This window comes from Solea solea, chromosome 10 (genome assembly GCF_958295425.1).
Source record: "Solea solea chromosome 10, fSolSol10.1, whole genome shotgun sequence".
Taxonomy (NCBI): Eukaryota; Metazoa; Chordata; class Actinopteri; order Pleuronectiformes; family Soleidae; genus Solea; species Solea solea.
Genome location: NC_081143.1, coordinates 20,294,323 through 20,318,936, shown reverse-complemented (window position 1 = coordinate 20,318,936; position 24,614 = coordinate 20,294,323). Strand labels below are relative to the sequence as shown.

General features: G+C 41.9%; 1 protein-coding gene across 7 annotated transcripts in view; it reads left to right on the top strand.

Annotated features, from left to right (window-relative positions):
• The window catches only part of add3a (adducin 3 (gamma) a), an 86,475-nt gene that overhangs the window by 46,807 nt on the left and 15,054 nt on the right, over positions 1 to 24,614 (top strand). For 4 of the 7 annotated variants that reach the window (XM_058641117.1, XM_058641115.1, XM_058641116.1 and 1 more), the window contains exons 1-5: positions 6,361 to 6,745; positions 10,899 to 11,142; positions 20,185 to 20,323; positions 21,921 to 22,072; positions 22,335 to 22,415. In XM_058641117.1, the coding sequence (XP_058497100.1) occupies positions 10,948 to 11,142; positions 20,185 to 20,323; positions 21,921 to 22,072; positions 22,335 to 22,415 (567 nt within the window). In that variant the 5' untranslated portion in view covers positions 6,361 to 6,745; positions 10,899 to 10,947. Of the gene's footprint in view, positions 1 to 6,360; positions 6,746 to 10,898; positions 11,143 to 20,184; positions 20,324 to 21,920; positions 22,073 to 22,334; positions 22,416 to 24,614 lie in introns of those variants that run through there. The other 3 variants (XM_058641113.1, XM_058641114.1, XM_058641112.1) reach the window with 1 other exon arrangement.

Below are 24,614 nucleotides of genomic sequence, written 5' to 3'. Positions count from 1 at the left end.
GCAGTTGAGCCAGTGACTTCTTGAATCCTAAATGAGTGTCTTTGAGCAAAGGCACTCATTTAGCTCTATATTTCCTGCAGATAAACACCGTATTTCCTAAGCAATCAGTCACTAAAGTTCTTTTCAGTCGTCGTGCAACTTGACCTGCGATAGCACATCTGACCTGGGTGACGAATGGGCGGTGACTCCCCATTGTCATCCCTAGGTCGAGTTTCATCTGCACCAGCAGAGGAAATGGAGTAATAATAACAAGTCCTTAAAATACACACAACCATGCTCATTGCACTCTCTGTTGTCTCTTCACCTCCAGCAGACAAAAAAATGCAACACTCTACAACAACACTTTATCTGACATGTGTCGGGGCAGGGGGGGACAAGGTGCTACAATTATAAGGCAGCCAGGTGACACCAAATAAACATTTTTATGGAAGAAGGTTTATTGAGTAATTCGGCGTGTGCCCTCTTGTTTGCTAGTCAGCTGCTTGCTTTGTCATTTCTGTGTCTCTTTCTTGTCCTTTAATTACCCGGAGATGAATACCCAACTGGCCACACAGCGAGCATTGTTGCCTCTCAGCAAGACGGTCACCGTTTCAGATCGCGGTTTGACTGATGGGTTCTCTCCAGGTACTCCGGCTTCCCCCATTGGGCATTTGGTTAATTGGTAGGGAGGAGAATCGTATCGGTCAGTATCAGTATCGGTCCAACACTGGTCAGAATCACTGAGGTGGATATTGGACAGATACAAATGGAAAACCAGATACAATCCAAAAATCCTATGTATCGCATGCTTCACTATGCATCGGCTGTAAAAATGTAAATAAAAAAATGAGCAACAGCATTTTAGCAGAGTCATGTTTGGGCTGTTTATTTCTTCTTATTGGGAGAAGAATATTGGAGAATGAAGTTTGCATGTTCTCCCTGTGTGTGCGTGGATTTTCTCCAGCTTCCTCCCATAGTCCAAAAACATGCAATATGGGGATTAGGTAAATTGGTCACTGTAAATTGACCATAGGTGTGAATGTGAGAGTGAATGGTTGTTTGTCTCCATGTGTGGCCCTGCGATGCACTGGCGAACTGTCCAGGGCTATAAAGCTGTGAGCAGGGGTCTTGTCAGTGTAGACAGGGGCCAGCGCTGCTGGAGGAAGAGGCAGACTTTCCTGGTCACACTGGAGTTCATCACTGTAAATGTATGTGTGTGTGTGTGTGTGTGTTTCTTCTCCCTGCTAAGTAAGACAGCTGCTCAGACAGTGACAGCATTGTTCCCAGCGGCCAGCGCTCCAGGAAGTGAATCTGAACGTGTCTCAGTGCGTTAAACATTAGTGGCTACTCAGGATCACTCCCATACAAGCGTAAAAGTAGACAGGCTGTTAAAGAGCCAGGTGAACAGTGGAATGACAGCTTTACATTCAGTGAGTGTGCAGCACGTCTGCGTGTTTGCATCTGTGCACCAGGTGAGATGATGTTTCTTTCAGCCCCGCAGGGTTAAAAAGATGATGGCCTTAGATTACGCCACCCGTCACCCTGAGAGTCATGAAGGCTGATGATGTTTAGTTTAGTAGTTATTTATGACCAATAAAAACACAGTTTTGTCTTCAGCCTGCGGTCGTCGCACTGTTTTCTACATGAACTGGATTCTGTGAAACACTATTGATAAAAAGGACATTTATATTGTGGCTTGACACTGAGAATAAAGAAATCACACATTGGGTTTTGAAGCATAAGAAATGTGATTATTGTTGATACAGCATGTAGCCTGCATGCGGATTCATTAAAATAGCAGCAGCATGTTGGCTTTGTCAGACTGCAGAGAGACTGAAACTGAAAACCGCTTCCAGTGAAGCCAATAACAATTTCTCTTTTACACAATCGCAATTTACAACTTTTAGAAACACATTGTACAGCAAAAAGTAATCATTCACTCACTCACTCACTCATCTTCTGTCGCTTTAGCCTCCATTTGAGGGTCGCGTATTTCTTTTAATACTAACATTTAAAACAAAACATTCTCCTTGGGGTTAAAGTAAGGCCTTTAGTTGCCATTGCATTTAAACACAGTTTACAGAGGATGGTGGTTTGCTGGATGTCTGATGCTGCTAAACAAAACCAGTTACACGCTACTTGGAAACAGAACTTCAGCTGTATGACATTTTCCTTTTTCATTCTAAAAACATTACAAAAAGTTTGCAGATTCTCACTGAATTACAGAAGCCCAAGGGGAGCAATATTTTTTTTATCAATTTACTATAAATTGATATATATCAATACATCCTTTTATTTCTTTAATAAGCTCTAAAAAAAAAAAAGCTTCAGTATACCTTTTCAATGGGACCACACACATGTTTAACGACCAAACGTGTATATCATTTTTAAGACCAAAGGTTTTGGACTTTTTCACTTTTAGGGCTGTGTTAGGGCGTATGCCGGCTCGCTGTCATGGTTAACTGGTAACATAATAGAATGAGGCCACGAATGTCCGGTAACAAACCGACCCAATTGAAGTTGATCTCTCTTGCTTGGTTTTTCCAAAAAAGAAAAAAGTCTCTCGCAGGTTGACTCATGATGCAAACAAGATGTGTAAACTGATGAGCTGTACTGTACTCAAGGAAAATGATGTTTGAAGTGAAGGTAGTCAAAACAACATTGTGAAGAAAAAAAACAACCTGTCTCCTATGTCAAAGGATTGGCCTCATAACCATTAACTGAAAATGCTTTATTTTCTCAAGAATGACCACATCTGTCAGTTCTCCGCCATGGGGTCCGCACAGCAGTTGGAAAGTTGTTTCTCTCGTTTCTGTTCTTGGCTAGAACAAACTTAGTATTCCCATTAATGAGCTCAAGTGTTTTTACATTCCTGAACAGTTAGCATCGGTGAACGTGCCCCCCCCCTTTCTCCTCTCCCGTTACTGATCACTGTTTGGTGGGAAATGCTGACAGAACACTGATAGCAGTAACTGGACACCAGCGTGCATTTGGCCCAGCCGACGCTGAGGTCTTCCTCTATTCTGTTGTGTTTTGCTTTTGTCCACCACTTATCACAGGGGTCAAGGAGGGGCCGACTCCAACAGAAATATGGGATTACTTAAGAGCAATGTGGTGTGCAAGGCACGTATTCATCATCCGACTTGATAACAGTTACATGGAGACTGTAGAGTATCAAGCACGGACTCGCCCGTCTGGGTTCAGTCTAATGTGTCACGTAAGGCAAACAATAACAGTCATTTGGGTTTTCACGAGCGAGGTCATGATTAGGTATTGTGCCGAGACGAGCCTGGTGTTGTCAACCAGTGAGACACACACTCACCGCACCTCTTCGACGGCTCGTTCACGCAAATGTAAATGCAGTTCATTTAAGCATGTAGACGTGGTCATGACCACCTGCTAGAGTTTAAACTGAGCATCAGCATGGGAGGAAAAAGGTGATTTCAGTGACTTTGAAAATAGTATGGTTGTTATTGTCTGACGAGCTGCTACAAGGATTTCAGGAACTGCTGATCGTTGAGAAGTGAATGTAGAAGTGAATTCCTCCACTTGTCCCAGCAATCATTTCTGGAAGGATAATGTTACGATGCCGAAGATGATGCTCAGTCCGAAATCAACAGTCCTTTCCTGCTATTTCACACAGGGGTGTGTTCTTAGAGGCATTTCTTACAATATAATTCCACATGCCGGCACTGCAAGTTTTTCCCATTATTTTAATTTGTGCATCGGGCTCGGTTTGTAGAAAGGGACAGTAAGTCATGTGGCGACAGCAGGATGATAGATCTTGTTTGTTGGAACAAACCAGCTGCAGCCCCCCGAGCAAACACTCTACTTATTTCCTCCACATACATGTGATACTATTTAGAGGAATCAGGAATCAGTTTGACATTGCCAGCAGAACCAGATCATGTCTGAGGAATGCATATCTGTGTGTGTGTGCAAAGAGGGGCCGCGATCCAGTCCCTTCATTGCTGTGTGTGATCAAATTCTTCAGCCTGGTAAAGTCAGTGAATGAAGCAATAACTCATCAAAATGCAGTGAGTAAAATAGCAGGGTTTTAGAGATCTTGTCTCCATGAGTTAAAAGTATTGGACGCACAAATGTCTGGGAAAAAGAAAAAAAAATAGTGTTATTGGGAATTCATTGAGGGGAACATCGTAACCATGAAAACCTTTGAAATTGTACATGTATAAAACCTTAAAAACAGTATAATAGGCCATAAAATATCACTACGTGGATTAATGTTAAATCATGAGAAGCATTTTAGGTATTTGCTGCTATGGCTTTCTTTTATTTGGAGAGCCCAATCAAAGCTTTATCTCTAACCTTAACCATAACCAGTTAATGGTGAACCCTCACCTTAACCTAAGCAAGCACTGTTCAAATCTTAGACCTGCACTCGTAGGGCCAGATTATGGTCTCCATGATGGCTACTGCTCTTGACAAGGTCAGTGTGTTACCCTAGAAAAAACAGAGGTAATGCACATGCACATGCACATGTACACCCCCCCCTAACATGAAGTCATCCAGTGTGTGGAGCCGTTTTCTCACCACCGTTATTCATTATTCGTTATTCACGTCATTCCTCCTCATGACATACTGGCACATATACTTGCACCACTTGCCTGAACAGGTATTACACTTTGCTCAAATCCCAACAAGCACAAGTTCGACCTCAACAGCCACAGAAGCTGCAGGAGGAAATTAGCTGTGGAAAACCGATGCCGAGCTGAAGTTTAATTTTGGCAGATGTTCAACTTCGGTGCGTATCATCGGAAAGGGTCTGGTTCGGTGTGTGTGTTGCCGCAGTAATGATACACTTAATCTCACACGGCTATGCGTAAATGCCGTGAGCGCTCGTTATTATCTGAGCTGTGAGGTGGTGGCTTCTGGCATGCACAGGTTCATTACCCTGGAGCTTTCAGCCTGACATACTCTGGCACTGAAATCGGCAAGTGTTCTCTTTTGAGATGAACGTGATATTCTCTGTGATACCTAGTTCTGTGCCAGTGTGAGACTGTGACACACTTTTTCAAAGACAGTTCAATGTTAAAAATGAATATAGAAAAGAGAGAGAACTGGTGGGGAATGACACACCGGCACCAATAGTCACCCTAACTAAGGGAAGTGAAGGTCTGGGTATTGATTTTTCTTGCAGTTACACTCATATTCCGCGCACGTTATACCGTCATTCATTCAACAAGTGCCAGACTCTTAAAACGCAACACCCACATGCACCACACACACATCAACAAAAAAGCGTCTGCTCAGCATTAGAACTAGTGTGTCTATGACATGAAGTGAGTGAAATCTGAATGTATGTTTGTGAAACGGTCCAAGAGAAGAGAAGAGTAACTTTGGGCTTGGTTGTCGACAGTGTGCTGACTCTCTGTTTTCTTTTTTCTAACCCGTATGAAGTTTGAACCATGGAACCACGTCCAAATATTAAAAAGAAAGAAATAGGAAAAACCGCTTTGTTTTTTCTAATGTGGTTCAGTTTCTGCCACATGGCGTGGCGTCAGATAGGCTTTGTTTTGCGTTTGATGGATCAACAGATAGAGGAACTTCCTTGTCGCCACTAGAAGTCTCTGCAAAGGTCAAAGTGTTTTTTTTCCACTCCCATTTTATGATCCAACTGTTTTCCCTCTTATCAGACAGTTTTGACCACGGTCTCAGCAGTAAATTAAACATTTTGCAGCATAATTATACGTGGATCGGGTTACGAACAAAGTTTTTCTCCAGGCACAGCACTGGATCATAAACAGCTGCCTTGGGTCCGACCTTGACCTCTGACCAGGGGATGTGACCTGCAATCATTGTCACATTTCCTTTTTGAAATCATCCAGACTGTGGTGTCTTACATGATTTAAGGCATCGTGGCATTTCAGTTCACCTTGGAACAGGGCTACTTTTACTCTGATGGGCCGCGACGTTGTGTGACTGCCAGCCAAACCCATAAACACTGACCTTTAGTACAGTCGTCTGGAGGGGGTTGTTGGGGGGGGCAGTCGAGGGTGTGAATGAGAGGCATAAAGAAAGAGAAGGAGCATTGTGGAATGTGAGAGAGAGAGAGAGACCAGAAAGTGAATGGATCAGAAAAAAGAGAGAGATGAGGGGAAAAAAGTCTAGACCAGACTAGACAGAAAGAGAGAGAGAGAGAGAGAGGGAGAGAGAGTAGGCGGGAGGAGGGGTGATTAGTGTGTGAGCCTGTGCCCTGATTGGTCCAGCAGCCTGTATGTGTGTGTGTTTGCCTGAATATCTTCATGTGTATCTGTGTGTGTGTGTGTGTGTGTGTGCTTCTAGCCCAGTGGGCGGGGGATTAAGCGTCTGTCACGTGGTCCCTTTAGCTTCTTTACCACACAAACACACACACCCTCATTCTCTGAGGACACACACACACACACACACACACCCTCTCTCACATACAGTATACACTCGCAGCTGTTGATACTCCTCTCACAGTCGAACACTGTGGCAGTGGAGGAGAAGAGCCTGCAGGAGTCTGAGAGAATCTCCTGCCTGGAATATCTGGACAGACGAGTGGACCGACTGTCACCGGTGCCTGGCTTCCACGTTGCCTCTCTCACGTCTTGCTCTTTAACCCTTTTACGTCTCCCGGCGTCTCTGTGGAACTCGGTGTTGGAGTTTTTGAGCAGAGATAGCGAGCAGAGCAAGAGCAGAGTAAAATAGAGACATGTGTGTTGCCTCAGCCGCCTACTGCCACTGCCTGCTCTCTCCCATTCACTGACTGAGAACGAAATACAAGGTTGGTGAGGCTTGACTAATTTGTTTATTTACTGGTTTTCATGTGGAATATGGGAATTTGATTCCTCGGGTATATCTCTTTCAGATATTTCTATTCATTTCTGGGGGATAGTAATTCATCTTTTCCTATGTTTATGTTTTCCCACCACATTACAATCCCTAAAAGTGACTTGTACTATGAGGGGAATTCCATGAGTATGTTGGGCAATGGGCACTTACTCAAGCAAACACACACTCCTGCACTATAAACACACTTGGCAGTAAGAGTGCAGGGAGCGTAAGCACCACAGATTAGCTCTGGCAATTATCTCTTATGTGCACAACACAACAGACTGTATGTAAAGGCAGATCCAAGTAAGCATCGAGCACCGCTGCAGTGAGAGGAGCTGCTCTCTTCACTGTAGAAGGTCAGAGGAATGTGTGCACACAAGATAATCCAGATAAGGATTTTTTTTTTGTCTGTGCTGTAACCTGCATAAGAATCAGCTGCTGCAATAACACGAGGTCGCACAACAAACAAACAAACAAACGTCAGAATACTTCCACAGACAAAACATGAGCAGCTGGCACGTCACGGGGCCTCGGCAGGAGAAGTCTTCCTCGGGTCTGGTAGAAAATCCACAGGGTGGATCTGTAAGCTGCTGAGCGTTTGGCTCCAGTTTCACTGCTGGATCTGTCAGGCAGTCCTGTTTAGACATGTGCACACCTGCTTCCCGGCGTGAGTTGTGTGTGGATCTGTGCACGTGTCCTCATGTTGCCATTTACAATGGGAGTGGATATAATTAGCCCTTTTCCAGATTATTTCCTGGTATTTTTTGCTGTTGGGGTTGAAACACAACCCAAAAGGCTTTTTGACTATCTTTAGGGTTGGCAGCTCATGGAGACTGTCGTGCCTGTCCACACTTTGAAGCTTCCCTCGACTAAGATACAGACACAGGGGTGTGAGTCACTGTAAGTGCACGCCTCATCACTTCATGTTCACTGCCTGTCATATTAACCAGCGTTGTTGTTGTTGTTGTATTTAAAAATCTGATGTGCCGTGACTTGTTTCATATCTGTCCACTCCGTCATGTTATTCAGCTTATAAATCTAATGTTAAACACACGCGGTCAGTACTCTGACGCTTGTTACGTGGTATATTTACATGTAAGACAGCTGTTTTGTTAATGACGATTTTAGATGATTCATCGATTTGGTTTATTGATAGAAATGAAACAAACTGCTATTCTACTAATTTATTAAAATGTGATTGTGAGCATTTGCTGCTTTTCTTCATCTTATGTGTGAGCAAGTGGAACATCTTTGGAGTTTAGACTCTTGATCACTAATTGTAAGACATTACGTGAGACTTTAATGATCTGTCATTATTTGACATTTTAAAGAATAAATAATTTTTTTAATGATCATTAATTGATTATTTTTGTCATTTACTTAACTTTTTATAACTTCTTAAATTGTATTTATTTACTGCATAAAATATGAGAGAATCCTGCAGTATTAGCTTGCTGTTGCCTGGAGGTAAAGCCTGTGTGTCTGGCTGACTCGCACTATTCATCAGTAACTCCTGGTAACCAGGAGACATGTCAACGTGTCTTTCCTTCATAGTGGTAATTAGTTTAATGGCGCTCTTTAAATAACTGTTGATAGATGAGAACGTTTTCACGGTCAGCTTCTCCACAGATGAAGTCGGCTTATGTCTGCAGTGCTGGGTGAGATGGAGGGAGGGTCACTGAAGGCCACAGGGTGAGAGGTTGCTGTCACCTTGCCTCAGGCTTCGGTCGCAGTCGAATGCCCCTCACTAAACACAGCATGCCTCATCTCTCTGCCACACAATAATGGAGCTTAGTTCGCCCATAATCGGTTGCTGAACTCTGTTCAAACCTCTGGCCTTGTTGTGGAATTTGAACAGGTCTTATTCAGGAAGCTTTTAATGGAATTAGAGGCGAGCATCTGCCGTGCGGCATGAAATGTGAATCGTAAACGTCGATGCTGTAAGACGAGGATCAGGTATTCTTTCTCAGGTTAATAGCATGTGCAATCTGTGACACGCCAACAGACAAACAACCACCTCAGCTCCTCTTTCAATCCCCTAAAACTGTCCAACTGTCGATCTCTCTCTGGACATGACCAGACCAGGAGGTTGTGTAGTGATGGGTACAATGATCTATTGACAGAGACAGGGGGCTGTGTTTATACCTTGGGTGTGGGGGGTGGGGGGGTGTAACTTTATTTTGGTAAGACTTCAGCTGGCCACGTAGAATGCCACTCATTCAGAAAACGTCAGGCATGAGATCCAGCTGTCAGTCGCACCTCCTTAGATGTATTTTTGATTTAGTGTCTTTTAATGTTTTGGGTTTTTTTTTTTGGCTCTGGATCATCAAGTGCAAGTCACAGGTCAGCTTTCCTTCTTCAGTCACTCGGTCTACGTTTGGATTCACAGTCCATCATCAGCACACGGCTATGACTCTGGTTTTCTGTGGATGCTAATCAGTGAGCGGACTAGCACAGCGATGCAGGAGGATGGATTCAATATCAGGTTACATAACTCTGTGCTGTCCAGCTGCCTCCAATTAAAGAGGATTGTTCAGGCAGCTTTTGTGCATTTCCACAGTAAAGCATATCTTTAAAAGGAAGATCAGGTAGAGAGCAACAAGCTTCCTGTTTTCTAATTTGATTCTCTGGTTTCCATACGAAACACATATAGCAATAAAAACCTGGTCATTGACATGGAATGTTCTGGCGATTTACAAATATGTTTTTGTTTGCTTTTGTTCATACGACTGCCTACATTTCCTCTCTTGTACCTAAGTGATGCTATGACATGCTATTTCGTAAAACCACATGTCATCTCTCTATGCCCATCTGTGAATCACTTCACTAATCTTGACCATGCTTCCGAGTGGCATTTGACCTGAATGAGTAGCTTAGCAACGTGTGTCAAACTGAATCCCTCCTCCAAACCCGTTCCCACCGCTAAATGTGTGTGTCTGTGTGTGTGCGTGTGTGTGCGTGTGTGTGTGTTGGGGGGTAGATTCTGGCCCTGAAAACCCACCTGCTGTCGCATGACCTCTGAAAGCAACAGGATCCCTTTCTTAAATTCTTCCATGCTTTTTCCTCTCTGTCTTTCTTTTAAGAGACACCATCTGGTAGAGATCCCATAAGTCCCGCCTCTCCCTAATACACCACAAGCTTATTGTCTGTTACTACCACATTAACCATGCTGCAAAAGGATCCTGGACAGTGTGGTTTTTCATGTTTCAGGGTCTTTCTCCTCTCTGTCACGTCATGAATTCGTCTGTCGTCTCCATCTGGAAGGAAGCATGTTCGTGTCATGTATCATGTGTTACACTACAAATTCCCCCATCTTATCTTGTTAGATGTTCAATATATTTAAGAATTGGGTGGGAAGTTTTCCCATTTGCAAAACACAAGCGTAGTTTGTAATTTAATATCAGGTATAGGAATGTTTGTGTAATAAGAGCAAAATACAATCTTTCACAAACTTTATTTCCTTCATCTTTTTTGTTTGATCACGCTCCTTGGAACCATAAGATGTTAAGAAGCTCTGTCACACTTTGATTTCCTGAAAAGTGTTTGTTGCTGTGCCAGGTGACCTGAGAATGAACAGTGGGAGTGAACCGCTTCACCAGTCAAGGTCTGGGTTTCCTCTCCTGTCGTTTTCCTCTGCTTTGTTCGGAGGTGTGTCACGGTGTCCTGGATAATGCCTTTTGTGAAGTGGTCTCCATGCGAGTGTCAGTGTGACACAGAACTCGAAACTCTAAAGCAACAACAGAAACTGGTTCATTATTGTGCATCACAACCAAAGTGATCAAACATTATCAAACATCATTTCAAAATCATAGGATATGTATCAAATATCCGTCCTTAATTTTGATTCTGCTGTATTATCCGTCGTTGACTCTATTGACATTCATCAGTGCAGGCTTTTTTTTCATGTTTTCATGGAAAGTAGAAATATGGCAGCATTCAAATGTCTGCAGGTGCTGCGTTTGGATCCTTTCACATGCTGCTCCGTGCTGCTCCCCACACTCCCTTCTTTGTGCTATGAAATATCGCAGAGCATTTTTCCACTTGCTTTTCCAAAGACATGATTTACACGTTTAACACGTCTCTCTCTCTGGTTTTCTTCTCAGGTGAGAGTCAAGCAGCGGCCATAGAGTGTACAAGTGAGGTGCGGCCAACATGAGCACGGACAACCATGAGGTGGTGGTGACCACGCCTCCTCCGTCAGGCGGAGGAACCAAGGAGCGCTACTTTGATCGGGTCAACGTCAATGATCCCGAGTACATCAGGTCCAGGAACATGTCACCTGACCTTCGGCAGGACTTCAACGTTCTGGAGCAGAAGAAACGCGTCACACAGATACTACAGAGCCCTGTGAGTTAGTTTCCTGCTTATCTACATTGTAAAACACAGAGAGACACAATCTAGACGAGAACAAGGCCCACGAGGTTGGATCATTACTAGATAGTCCTGTATGGTATGATAGTAGCTTTCTTTGGGTTTTTTATTGTCTCCATTGGTTAAAGCTTAAAATGTCCTGATCAATGACTTAACATGACGGTGAACGATGTGTCTGCATGTCTTTCCATTGGAACACTGGTGACGATAAGTCAGTTGTTGGGTTCCACTGCTACAACTGACAGATTATGACCCTGTCAGCATATATCAGTGTGACACATCACACATAAAACCTACACAGACATCCTTGGGAAAGATGGTCTGTATTTGGGATTTGTTTCTTCATTCATTTATTCAGGTCCTATTCACTTGCTATTTTCAGCATTTCCCAAGTAGAACATGATTGTCAATTTTATATTGACATGTGGAAAGATGGTCTGCTCAGTGACTGCCCGCTGCTCCTAATTCTAGGAAGGTTTGAAGTAGAGGATGGGTTAAATGCAGAGAACCTGGTTCTCCTGGTTGCAGGCGATGTCTATGCATTTCTGACATGTGTCCGTCAATTCACAAAATCTTCACTACAAAAGTTGATTTTGTAGAAAACTACATCCATTTTTATGGACTTGTGTCTTTGTCCCTCTGATGGACTGGCGCACTGTCCAGTGTGTTCCAACGTAAGTGCAGAAGGAAGCAAGTCTTCACAGGACAAGCAGTTTTATTAAAAAAAAAAAAAAAACAACAACTGCCTGTTGTCTTTGTCTTTTGCCAAAGAAATAGCTGAGTCGTGCTTTTTAAAGACACAGTTGAGCTGTCAGGATTGCAGAAGAGAGAACTGACTGAACTTTTCACCTGGATGACCAATAGTGTGGGAAATCACTTCCCATTTTCTCTCTCTGTCAGTTATTATTCCCCAATCAAGTGATTTCTTAAGAAGTCACAGTAGTGAGTGCATCACATGTGCTTATGTTTTTGTGCTCATGTTGATGTGACACTGGCAACACAATCTCCAGAGTCCGCAGGCCACTAACACCCTAATATAACCACCAGCTACCACACCCTTATTCAGACTCTCAAAGTGCCCAGTGGTTCTCACGCTGGTTCTGGCTTTGCTGAAACAAACCACACAGGGCGAATTGGGCAGTTTTCACCTAACACAAATAATGCTGTGAGAATTTGAATGTTGTCCCTGGAGGCCTGAATAAGTGTCGCCAAACTTCATAGATGTTTTGGAGAAACAAACCAGACATAGTTACTTGAACATTGTAGTGAACGTAAAGGAAAACACCTTTGCTCTTGTTCCTTTGTTGGCTGCAAACTCAGCCAGGATCTGAATGTAGTACAGTGATTGTGTTCATAGCAGGGATTAGCTCAAAGAACACAACACACAAAACGATAGGTCATAATGTGAGACTTGACAAAGAAACAAATCAAATGTCCAAAATGTAAAGCTATATATATATATATAATATTATTCCATTAGGTTTTTGAACCCTGAATGCATTTATTCTTCTATGAGACTAAAAGGACCAGTTCATAGTACCGTCTGTGTCTGTGCACACAGGTCCACTATAGTGTGGCGCCTCAACGTCCCCGTTCAGCCTACACACATTATAGGAATATTTACTCTGCACTATTGCCACAGGGCAGGTCTCTGCCCTATTGTGCTCCTCACTGTTAACAATGGGAGTGTTCCTCTTTGCACATACAAATTATGTTTGTTTTTGTGAATTGAACTAATTTTACATACGTTTATTGCTTGAGAGTCAGCTGTAACATTTGTAAAGGATTTAGGTGAAGGATAAGGTTATAGACGCTGCTAAGACAATGAATGAATGACATGAATGAGTGCTGCTTACACATAGAGTAACTCAAGTCTGGATGTGTGTGTGTGTGATTGATACTAGGTAGTGGCTGCTCTGTGGTTTGGCTCTTTTCTTTTTTAGCTTTAAATGTGATCCACATTCTGCACATGCCCAGTGCGGTTTTCTTGGCACACAACATTTTGTGCCAGATGTCTGGAAGGGCAGGACCCTCGTGCTGCTGATGCAGGTTTCCACTTGATACTGTGCGTCCGTGTGTGTGTGTGTGTGTCTTGTCTACGTGTGTGATTAACTGCCACAAATGTAGTTCGAGGTGACCAAATGAAGTAGGAGTACATTTTAAGGCCCTGCTCGATGCAGACTGCAGATGCAGTCTGAGCCCGACCGTCCCTGCTGTGTTTTGTGGCTTCAGTTTGCGCTTATCAGTGGCAGCTCATGTTTAAAAACAAGCAGAGGCAGTTGTGTGAGAGGAGTTGTCTGACTCTTGATCCTCACTCCATTCAATGTTTTAGCATCTCTTCATCTCATCGTTGTCATAAGGCCCTCACTCAGCTCTATTATTTACCGCTGCATCCCTTCGGCTCGTTGCTCTCCCTGTGTTTTACTTGCCTTCGTACAGTGTCAAGTGTATTATTCCTCGCTTAATGTGGTTTTGAGCACATGCCAAACGGCTCTCAGTTCACAGTAACAGGTGGTCCCCTGTGGGCTGAAGATTGTTTGCAGGCCTCACATCAGGACAGTCGGCCTCGTAGCACTGATTTACTCATATCCAGCAACAATGACAAGCGTGTTTCACCAGCTGCATGCTGCCATGTGGGCTTGTGTCAGTGTCTCACGGCTGTGTTTTTTCTATTTCATCTCAGCCCGTTGACGTCTCATCTTCAACCACACACACAACAAAAACAACAGCAACATGCGTTTCAGCGGCAGGATGTCCACACTGAAGCGTCTCACTCCGTTCCCTCTCGCTCTGTTTTGATTCCAGTGTTATGGGACCCGTGGCGGTTTTAGATTACATGGTTTCTAGCGCTCGGATGGCAGGTTGTATTTAAAGTCAGACCAATATAGATCAGGCGGGACGGAATCAACTCCGCAGACTTCATCCACTTGTCTCATTCATGCAGCTGTGTTTACGTTTAAAAGTCAGGCTACAGCTGAACGTTAAAGTCTTATTTTTTTTATCATGTCCACCAGCACCATGTCTGCATGGATACTTACATTGCATGCATGCAACAGCAATATTGTCTTAGAAGTCAAAGAAAGACCACAAGTCCAAACTCTATTGATCCTCAGATAACGACATGGAAAACACACTTAGAGGGAAACTTATGTTTGAAGCAATAGAATAAACTTTCCTTAAAATAAAGAGTAAAAATTGATTTATTTTTTAATAATGGGCTCTGTCAAGCAATACTATCAGACCTGGCTTAGAGAGTGTTTGTGTTTATACATGAGCAGCACACATGCAAGCAACGAAAGACGTTAACTGCCATCATGAGAAACGCAGAGACAGTGGTGCTGATAGGTTGAGCACTGGGCAACGATAGCTCAGCGGTAGAGTGAGTCGTCTTTCAACTGGAAGGTTGTGGGCTTGATTCCCCGCTTAGCTAGTCTGCAAGCAGATGTGCCCCTGGGCAAGACACTTAACCCCATGGCTGTGCTTGCAGCATATGAATGGGTGTGAACGACGTGTGATGGAAAATGTGCTACTAGTGAAGGGGTGTGAAATTGTGAATGGCAAAACTGTAGTGTAAAAAGCAGCTTCGAGTGGTCAGACCATTTAGTTTTTCTGTGTATGTCAACCCGATATACTTTAATTTATTTCGTTTTTTGATTATTTATAGCCACAATAAGAAGGAAGAGAGACAACAGCTTTTGTTGGATACACCACCTAATTTAAATAGTATTTAATTTATTACATGCAGGGATGAAATTGGCCTTGAGGTGGTTTGTAAATCTCTCCAGCTGTATTTGTCTTTTAAGGGTCAAAGGCCCCATCAGAAACTTCAGATTAAATCAGATCAGATTTAATTTAAGTTTGTCTTCCATGTGCTGATTCTATTTTTTGCATTTCCCTCATTTTGGTCTCTTCTTTGCCAATAGGGTTTCCTTTCTCCTCCTGCACTTCCTCCACTGTTCCCCCAGTATGTGGCACACGTTGTGCTTCATGCATTGAAATTATCTGCAGATGCCAAGTGTTAACTTTGCCCAGTCTAATTTCCCCTCGACCTGGGGATCTCAGAGGAAGAGCATATTTTCTCCTCTTCACTTCTTCACTCCTACTTGTCAGAAAAGGCTTGTGGATTATTTGCTTTGGTGGCTTCTGTTGAGAACCCTTTCGTGCAAGGCAAATGTCATTGCTACTCTCTACTGTGTTTTCCCTTTTTCTCTCTTTTTTTTCTTTTTTTACAGCCCTAAAGGCTAATTTGACAGAACATTAGTGGTTTAACTCGCTCCAGAGACTCTTAAATACCACAGCCTTTCCTCTCTGCAACCGTGTTTAACTTTGACATTTCACGAGACATCATTTTGGGTGCTGAACTTAGTGAAACCTCCACCAGTGCCCCCAGGATTACAGGGCAAAATGCAGAACAGCTCCAAAGTCCACTGAAGTTCACGCACAACCTCAGAGGGAGAGGCCAAAAGTCAAAAGAATGTATATATAAGACTCCCATTACTATCACCAGCTGGCAACAGAAACAATCATTTCTTTAGAATTCAAAACCAGAGACAAATGATTTACAAAGGGCCAGGAGAAGGAGACGCTGCATCAACTGATCAAGCAGGTGCTTTTCCCTTAATCTGCTCTCTTTCTTTCGTTTTTTATTTTATTTTTACTGGCTCTTTCTGTCAATCAGCACATAAAACTCATGGGATTCTTTGGATTCTTTACTCTTCTGCCTCGTACAGAAATGTTTTAGTCCAGTGTGTGGATTCAGTTTCCGTACTGACTGTTGTAAGTAAACTTGTGTGTCAAACATGATGAAACCAAACCACATTGTATACAGTTTCAGTGTCATTATAATCTAATAATCTAATAACCAGCATCAATTACTTCCAGCCTCAGATTGAAGTTTTAGTCACAGTGATGTCTGACCTCATGTTGCCTCAACTAAAACTTGTTTCCACTCTGTGGTAGTTTTACTCACTTGTGGTTAAATATAGGGAGTATTTATAACACTACAGTGCACTGTGGATTAGTACCAGCTCCCATAATTCATTTATCTATGTGGGGAATTTAAATGACTAAACGTAAATGTATAACATCAATTTACGTGTATATATTCACATATACAACCACAGATACAGCTGTATTGATACCAACAGTGTAACATACGGCATTATTCAACAGGATACCACAATCGTTTATGTTTCTCTTATAATCACAGATTGAAGCTTGAAAAAGAACCATTACCGTTAAATTGTACTCTTTTTTTAGCTATACACTCATTTGAAAAAATCTAATCTTGTTTTTTTCTGGCATTAATATCAAGTTTGAAATTCCAGCATCCTGACAAAGCAAATGCAGTCCACTTTGTTGAATGAAATCAGTGTTAATGTTCCCCAGTGGCCATATTTTCTGAGGCCAGAGAGTTTATGCAGAGTATGGAGACACTGCAGTCTGTCTAGAGGACCCATTTCACTGACGCACACAGAGGTTAGATGAGGGGAATCAATAGTGATGGCAAGCTTACAGGCAGCCACTCTCCCTCTTTGTAACATCGTCACATGGGCTTTTTGAAAGAGCAACTTTATGCTGACATCAATGGGGAGACTGAGTCTGAAATTACAGGCCTCACCTGGCTTGTTTTTGAGAGATTGTTTCCTCGCCTTTTTTTGTTTATTGACACATTTTTTGAGTATTTCAGACTAAGTACGTTCAGATCAGGTTTTGAACGACTCAGATTCAGCCTTCATACACTCACTACATGCTCACAGATATGGTATTTAAGGACTCTTGCTTTGGTTTTTGAGCCAAAACAACAACCGTTTTTTTTTGTTCTTAATTGAGCTCTGCTGTAGTGAGTCACATGGAACCAGAGTGGTGTAATTTCACATGAGGACACGCACAGATGTGTTTGCGAGGCAATGCTGAAACCATCAGGAACAACACACACACACACACACACACACACACACACACACGTCTTTGATCAGCCCTACAGAACAGATGTGTAAGATCGGTCCAGCAAACACGTCCAAAAGTTCCGTCTTCCTTTCCCACTGGTTTTCTAACTGCAATTTTAAATGTCACCTGAACGTGCAACAATAACTGCAACACAATCAAGGGAATCGCAGCAAAAGGAAACTTATCGGGAAGTACGATGCCACAAGCTCTTGTAAAAGACAAGACACTTCCTCATATAGTGAAAGGAAATAATCTCATGACCTACAACAAAGTCCTTTGTCCACCATCCACCCACCGGTAAAGTGGTGATAAAATACTTTAACAGGAGTGACATCAGCCCTTATCATGTCATCAAGTAAGACATGACTCCTGGATGATGTCTGCAGATTATCTAGTCTGCTCAGTAGAGGCAATGTTTCCTGCATGAGTGCACTTAAATAATAACATACAGACTAGGATTGAAAATAAAGGCTGGACCATTTTCAGTGTCAGACTGTGTTGTGACTCAGATTGACTACGGTTTCTCTTTTGTCCCCACGGCATGGTCACTGCACTGTCCACGCTGGAGCTTTGACTCCTCCCTTGAGGAATTGGACAAGCCCTAGTCTTTAGGTTGACTTAGTAACCATAAAGGAATACTTCACTGATTTGCATTTAGCTTTGTATTAATAGAATAGGGGTAGTGTTTTTGAAAAATTGTGCCTCCCAACCTTAGTTTCCCCTGAGTCAAAAAATATCTTCATTCTTTTTTTTTCCACTGACTTGAAACGTTTCAGAGGTGCTGATGTTATATTAATAATACGATCCACATGTGTTTACCATCTTTCATCTGATTGTTTTGGCAAACTGAAGTGTGTTCATTCACTTTCACTGCTCTCAAAGCATTGATTTCAGTTGTTTTCAGTGAAAATGAAATGCATTAAATGATTTATTGCCGTAAGATTGGCTCATCGTAGTTGTCAGTCTTTGACAACTACTTTATCAAAGTGGCCGCAACTCTCTAGCACAGATCCAATTTTTTTTTCCATTATCCATTTATTGTTTGTTTGTTTGTTTTTAATCATTAAACCTACCCTCTGTGCTCTGGCTGCAGTTACTGTGCCTTTGGCACTGTACTTTACCCCCAGAGGTCTCACATCCAGGACAACAACAGCTTAAAAAAAGTAAATAAATTAAGAATAGAACCCTAAACCTCACTGGTAACCTTACCGGTAAGGACAAAGGAATGACTGGTTGGATTTCAGACCCTGCAGTGCTACAGTAACTGTATGTCAATTCAACTCCACCTGGGCTTGAAACCAAAAGCTCCTCATCCATCTGTATCACACTAAAGGACCATGGCGAGGGCAGAGACGAGAGGAAATAAAACGTTAGATGTGTTTTTGTGCACAGACACAGCTGTAGTGGAATATGCTGACTGTTGCATAAGCACTGGCATTAAGTAAAGGCCCTGTTGAAAGTTATCAACTACACATTTATATGTTTTATAAAATGTTATTAACATGACACCTAAGCTTTCATTTTGTTATAAATCTCTGCATTAGGTTTAAACTTCAGTTATCCAAACCAACAATAAATGCACTTCATGTTTTGTTGTTGTTTATCCTCAAGATTTTAGCATGTGTTACACTGGCATTGCAAGCTGAGATGAGATTTATTTGTGGTGAAAAGGACACGGAATCACATTATGTACAGGTGGTCGGATATAATTAGATGAAGTATATTTTTAGGAGTATCGTGTTTCCACCCGTTTTAATGACGCACATTTGACAAATCTATAAGCAGCAGCGCACTGTCAGTTTTCTCATTGAACAAAATTGAGAAGATGTACTGCGTAAACAATTACATGTCGGAGGTATATTCAGCAGACTCAGATTTAGGGGTGGGCATGAGTGTTATTACTGTGATTATTCATGATATAATATACAAAACAAATGTTTATAAAAATACTTTATAAACACAAACATTTCTACTCCAATTACTGCCTAATTTGTGATGCATCGCTTATCTCAAGGTGGCGGCAGCAAGCATTTAGTTAGTGGACTTCATGTGTGTTTGCCTAAGTGATGAAATTTAAGAGGTTTCTTGAATGCATTTTTACGCTGCTCCTCTAAGCTCAGCACACTGTGAACCCTGCATTACTTTCACTAATTCTCATATGATATTTGGATGTTTTGAACAGCATTTTTACAAAAAATGCCCATCCATAATCTGATCCACTGTTACCTTCTCCATCTGAGTTTGACTGGAGCTTTATGAAAACATCATGTCTGCTGTAGTTGCACAGCTGGTAATTCCCAGCTTGAACATTGAACAATTATATCGAGCGTGATATGACATAATGCAACCCAACTGTTTTTGCGCCTGCTCTCGGACAAGAGCATGTTAGCGTTCACTGTATAGTGTGTACCTGTGGATTCAGCTGATGACTGGAGACCTGGACACGAGGATTAGCCACGTTCTCTCCCAGTCATTTCGAGTAGCCAATCGCGATGCTGCAGCTTGTGAGCTTGTTAGACTTGCCAGTCCTGACTCAGCTTCCTGTGTGTGTGTGTGTGTGTGTGTGTGTGTGTGTGTGTGTGTGTGTGTGTGTGTGTGTGTGTGTGTGCGTCCAGCTTCATGAATCCCTCACAGGATGATTCGCACTGACACCCGAGGAGCATCTGTAATCTGTGACTCGTGCATTGTCCTCATTCTATCTCCTGTTATTCCCAAGCTTCCTGTCTCTAAATGTCCCCACAGTTTTTCCACAGTGTCATCTCTGTCACCAGTAATATCCTGCTCTCTCTCCACTCTTGTACACTCGTTTGTGTCTCACCATGATTTCTCTTTCTTTTATTTCTTTAATATCACTGAAGAAACCTGATATACGCGATATTACGCGCCATTGTTGTGATTAAATAAATGAGCAGCACGCTCCACAAGACCTGATATCGCAGACTCTCAGGCTATGAAACAAGTTTTGAACATCATTGAATGATTTGTCATCCACACAGCGTGTCAGATCTGCATTTAGCGATCATCATGGGGTCCCATTATTTTCTCTTATTCTCCACTCTTTTCTCCCAGGCCTTCAAGGAGGAGTTGGAGAGTCTGATCCAGGAACAGCAGCGTAAGGGGAACAACCCCACTGGCCTTCTTGCCCTCAGACAGATCGCTGACTTCTTCATGGCAAGCTCAGTGGCTGGTTTTAACACCTCCCCTCTCAGTGAGTACACACCCTAACATTCAAATACATTCTGCCTTTGCCTAGGGTGCTTAAAGAGCATCAATATTAGAACAATAAAGGAAAATATGCAAATATGAGCTTTTTAAGCTTTAGGCCATAAACATGCTGAGAACCCCAGACTCCGGAAGAGCTGTGCATTTCTCTTCAGGTTTTTCTGTCCAGCCAGGAGTACATACATATGTGAAGTCTGCTTTTAATCAGACTGCTGGAATGCACAGATTATGCTGAATTACACGCCAGAGGCAATATAATAGTCCAGTGACGCTTTTCCTTGAAATACTTTGATAATGACGACCAAGTCTGAGGATGTGTGGCAGTAAATTCTCTAAGGATGGAGTAGTCAGGATCAGGATCAGGATCAGGTTGCTATATTTATACCCGTAGGTGTAGTGTTGATTTGACAAACGAATTACAGACAGCAAAGATTTGGCAGGCATGATAATACATAACAGCAAAACATCATAATAACGAGTGAAAAAAGTGCTCCAGGGCTCCACTCACCAGGATTTAAAATACATAATAAATAGCCAAAGAATTTGCTAACCAATTTGTAATTAGTTATGTGGATAATGAAGCCTGACATGTCTGATACGGAACAAACCAGTCAGCAAGCGAAGATGGCGCCTGTGTGTGTGCCACGCCGTGTATCGCTGCCGGTTACTGTTATATTATTACTGTTTGTGACACTTGTGTCACTAATACTGTCCACTCTGTACCGGTGCACGGTCGCCAAACGCTTCTGGATGTCCGTCTCTCTGCCAAGAAATATGTAGTGTTTGATCGTGACGGGCAGCAAAACTTTTGTCCCCCACTCCTGTCAGGCATACCTGCCCAACTTTTAATTAATTTATTCCACTTAAACGTCTCTACTTAACTCCAACTACTCTAATCGTACTCTAACTTCTCTAAATACTTAAACTATTCTACTACACACCTCCTCCACTCCTCCGCTGAAGACTCTAGTGCTTGCGTTCCATGCTACAAACGGATCCAGTCCAGTCTACATCCAGGACATGATCAAAACCTACACCCCAGCCCGCCCACAAAAACACATCTCTTTCGACTCTACCTCGACTAAGACGACGACAAAAATATATATATATATATATATATATATATATATATATATATATATATATAAATATATATAAAAATATATAATAATGCACCTACTTGTACATCACACACATGAGTACGTACTTACTTCTAGCTCTTGTTTGTACCCAAATGTTGAAATGCACTTATTGTAAGTCGCTTTGGATCAAAGCACCTGCTAAATGACATGTAATGTAATATTCTATTCTATTTAAATGACTCTACTTAACAACTATTCTAATTTACTACTTAGAATGCTACTCAATTTTTACTCTAAATACCATTAAACTGTCACTCTATTGACTTTTAGTCTACTCTCACTTCTCTAAACTCGTTTCTCCTCAAATGACTACTTAACACTATCTACTCTTACTATACTCTACACTGACTTTCCCCAACTCTACTCTGACCACTCTGCTTTAACTCTACTCCAACTCTTCTCCACTGTACTCTAAACTCAACTCTACTGTTGTGTATCCAGGTCTGGGGATGGTCACTCCCATCAACGACATGTATGGGGTGGAATCCACCACGTTGGTGAAAGGCGAGAAGCTGATACGCTGTAAGCTGGCCAGCCTCTACAGACTGGTGGACCTGTTCAGCTGGGCACACTTCGCCAGCGCTTACATCACAGTGAGTGACCACAGAATGAGCCAGACACTATTAGAAAGTGCTGACAGTGTTGTGATTTGTGATTTATATGTATATATATGTATATATATATATATATAACAAAAACATTGAATATATTCTTATTGATTGATTTTAAACTTAAGTTCAGTATTTTGTGTGAAAAGTGTCAGGTCGTCCCAATGCTGACGCTACACAAACGCTCTTCTTTAATCTGTTTCATTTTGTCACAATCATTTGTAACGTGACATTTTCCTTTTCCAAGGCTCGAGTCAGTAAAGAGCAAGACCACATTCTTATCATCCCCAGAGGATTGTCGTTCGCTGAGGCATCTGCATCAAACCTGGTAAGAAACATTAGCACCTGCACTGTTTGTATTTATTCATATAGTCTAGCACAAGGAAAAAACAACAACATTTGAAATATTTAGAAAGTGTTTTTGTGTAGCACCTTTCATACAAGGATGCAGCTCAAAGGGCTTCACAATAAAAGAAAAAAAGAAAATTTAAAAAGCAAATACATCAATAAAACACAACACAGGGTGGAATGAAAAGGAAACGTGTAAAGTCACAAGGTTTTAACTTTGAAATAAAACAAAAAATGCAAATAAAACCGTAAAATACAACACAGGGTGGAATAAAAAGGAGCTAGTTGAAGGCTAGAGTAAAACAATATGTTTTAAGTCTTCTTTTTTGCCTTTAATACACGGAAATAGAACTTTCCCTATACAATGTTTTTCTATTTGCTTCTTTCATTTCAATATTTGTCTTCCTCTCTGGCACAAACTCCTGTTTCTTCTTCAGAAATTGATCTTGAGGCTTTAGTGAGTAAATAAAATAAATAATACAGGGTTGTCAGTGCCCTTGTCTGTGTCTGTATGTTTTGAATGTGCTTTGACCTTCAGTGGACACAGCCAATAATTTTCCACCTTGCTTAATCAGCCATTTACTTCCTTGAATTCACTTTCTTGAAGTGGAAAAAAAAAGGTATATAAATGACATTGTAGTGTTTTCACACAAGGACACAGAAGCTATTCCCTTTTGCTCACCTCTCTGGCTTCCCCTGTACGTTGTATGTTTACAATGGTGTTGACTCTGTATCTGGTCAACACATGCTGTGTGTGTGGTTTAGGTTATCTGTCTCTCTTTTTAGTTTCAGTTCAGAGATTGAACGTGTTGTCACAGCGTTGGGGCATGTCGCACAACAACAACATGTGTAATAATCTGTTGGCAACCTCATTTCCTTCTGCCTCACATTTGAACTCCCTCTAATTCAGTTTCTATTTCCATCTGTTTCTCGCCCGCTTGCCTCCCTTTGTCTCGACTTAATGCTGCTGGTTTTGGTGTCATGTTATTCCGATGCATCTTGTTCTAAAAGATAAAAAGATGCTATAAATGACATGACATGTCTGTTATGTGAATGGTTTGGTTTCCATTAATAAAATGGTGCTTTAATACAAGCACATAGGCCAGTTTCAGTAACTTTTATTTCAACTTTTATTTATTTATTTAAAGCAGAAAAAAAAAAGAGCAAGGTATGTGAGAGATTAGAATAATCCATGTAATCTGACATAAAATAACATGAAACACCACTAAGAGAACAATTGCCTTTGTTCTTTTTGTCTGACAAACTCTTATTTGCTCACATTTTCTCTCTTCCATATTCCTGTTCTGTTTGCTTTGTTTTACATCTGTTCTGCCTTATCTTAAACACCTGTGTGTGTGCACACACACGCACACACACACAGACACCCCTGTGGTATTGCTGCAGGTGGTTGACAGGACCTGTAGTAGCTTAACTACTAACAGACACATTTCACTGTTTGACCTTGTGGAGTTGTTGGCAGGTTTCGAGATATTTAACGAAACCCAGCTGAACTTCAGCTGCAGACCTCCTCTTCATGCAGGTGTCTGCAGTTGCGCCGTGACACTCGTTGCTAACTTATGCTTCTGAAGTGATTTATTATTCTCTGAATGTAAAAGAAATAATAATAATAATCACACAGTAGAAGAAAAAGGTCTGTTTAAAAGGCCAAGGATTACAAAAAACAACAACCTGGCTATTGCGCCAAATAACAAGAAACAAGAAGAGATTGTGCAGTAAAAGTGATTTAGCTTATATTGTTGGAAAAACTGTTTAAGACAACATTATTTCCAGGATGTCAGGACACACACACGCACACACACGCACGCAGCTTAGTTGAAGTTAACAGATTTACAGTATTTAGAGGAAATCATCCAGGAAAAGAGTGCTCGAGGTCTTTTTGGCGTGAGCCAGGTGGAGGCTTGGTAATCAGAGAAAGTGCTGTTGTCCTTGGTCAGTTTCCACGCGCCTCTCCTTCTCCGCGTCTCTGTTTGAGCTCCGAGGTGAAGTTGCGGTCATTTGAGTTCACGGACAAACTCCATGCTTTTGGTACTTTTATGTTTAGTTTAATGTCACTGAGTGAGTGTCATCGCTCCAAATCTAATGACTAATGGTGGAGAAGATGACGTAAACATCAGAGGTCCGGGGCTTCAGTAGATTCACAGAAGTCTTCCCACTGCGA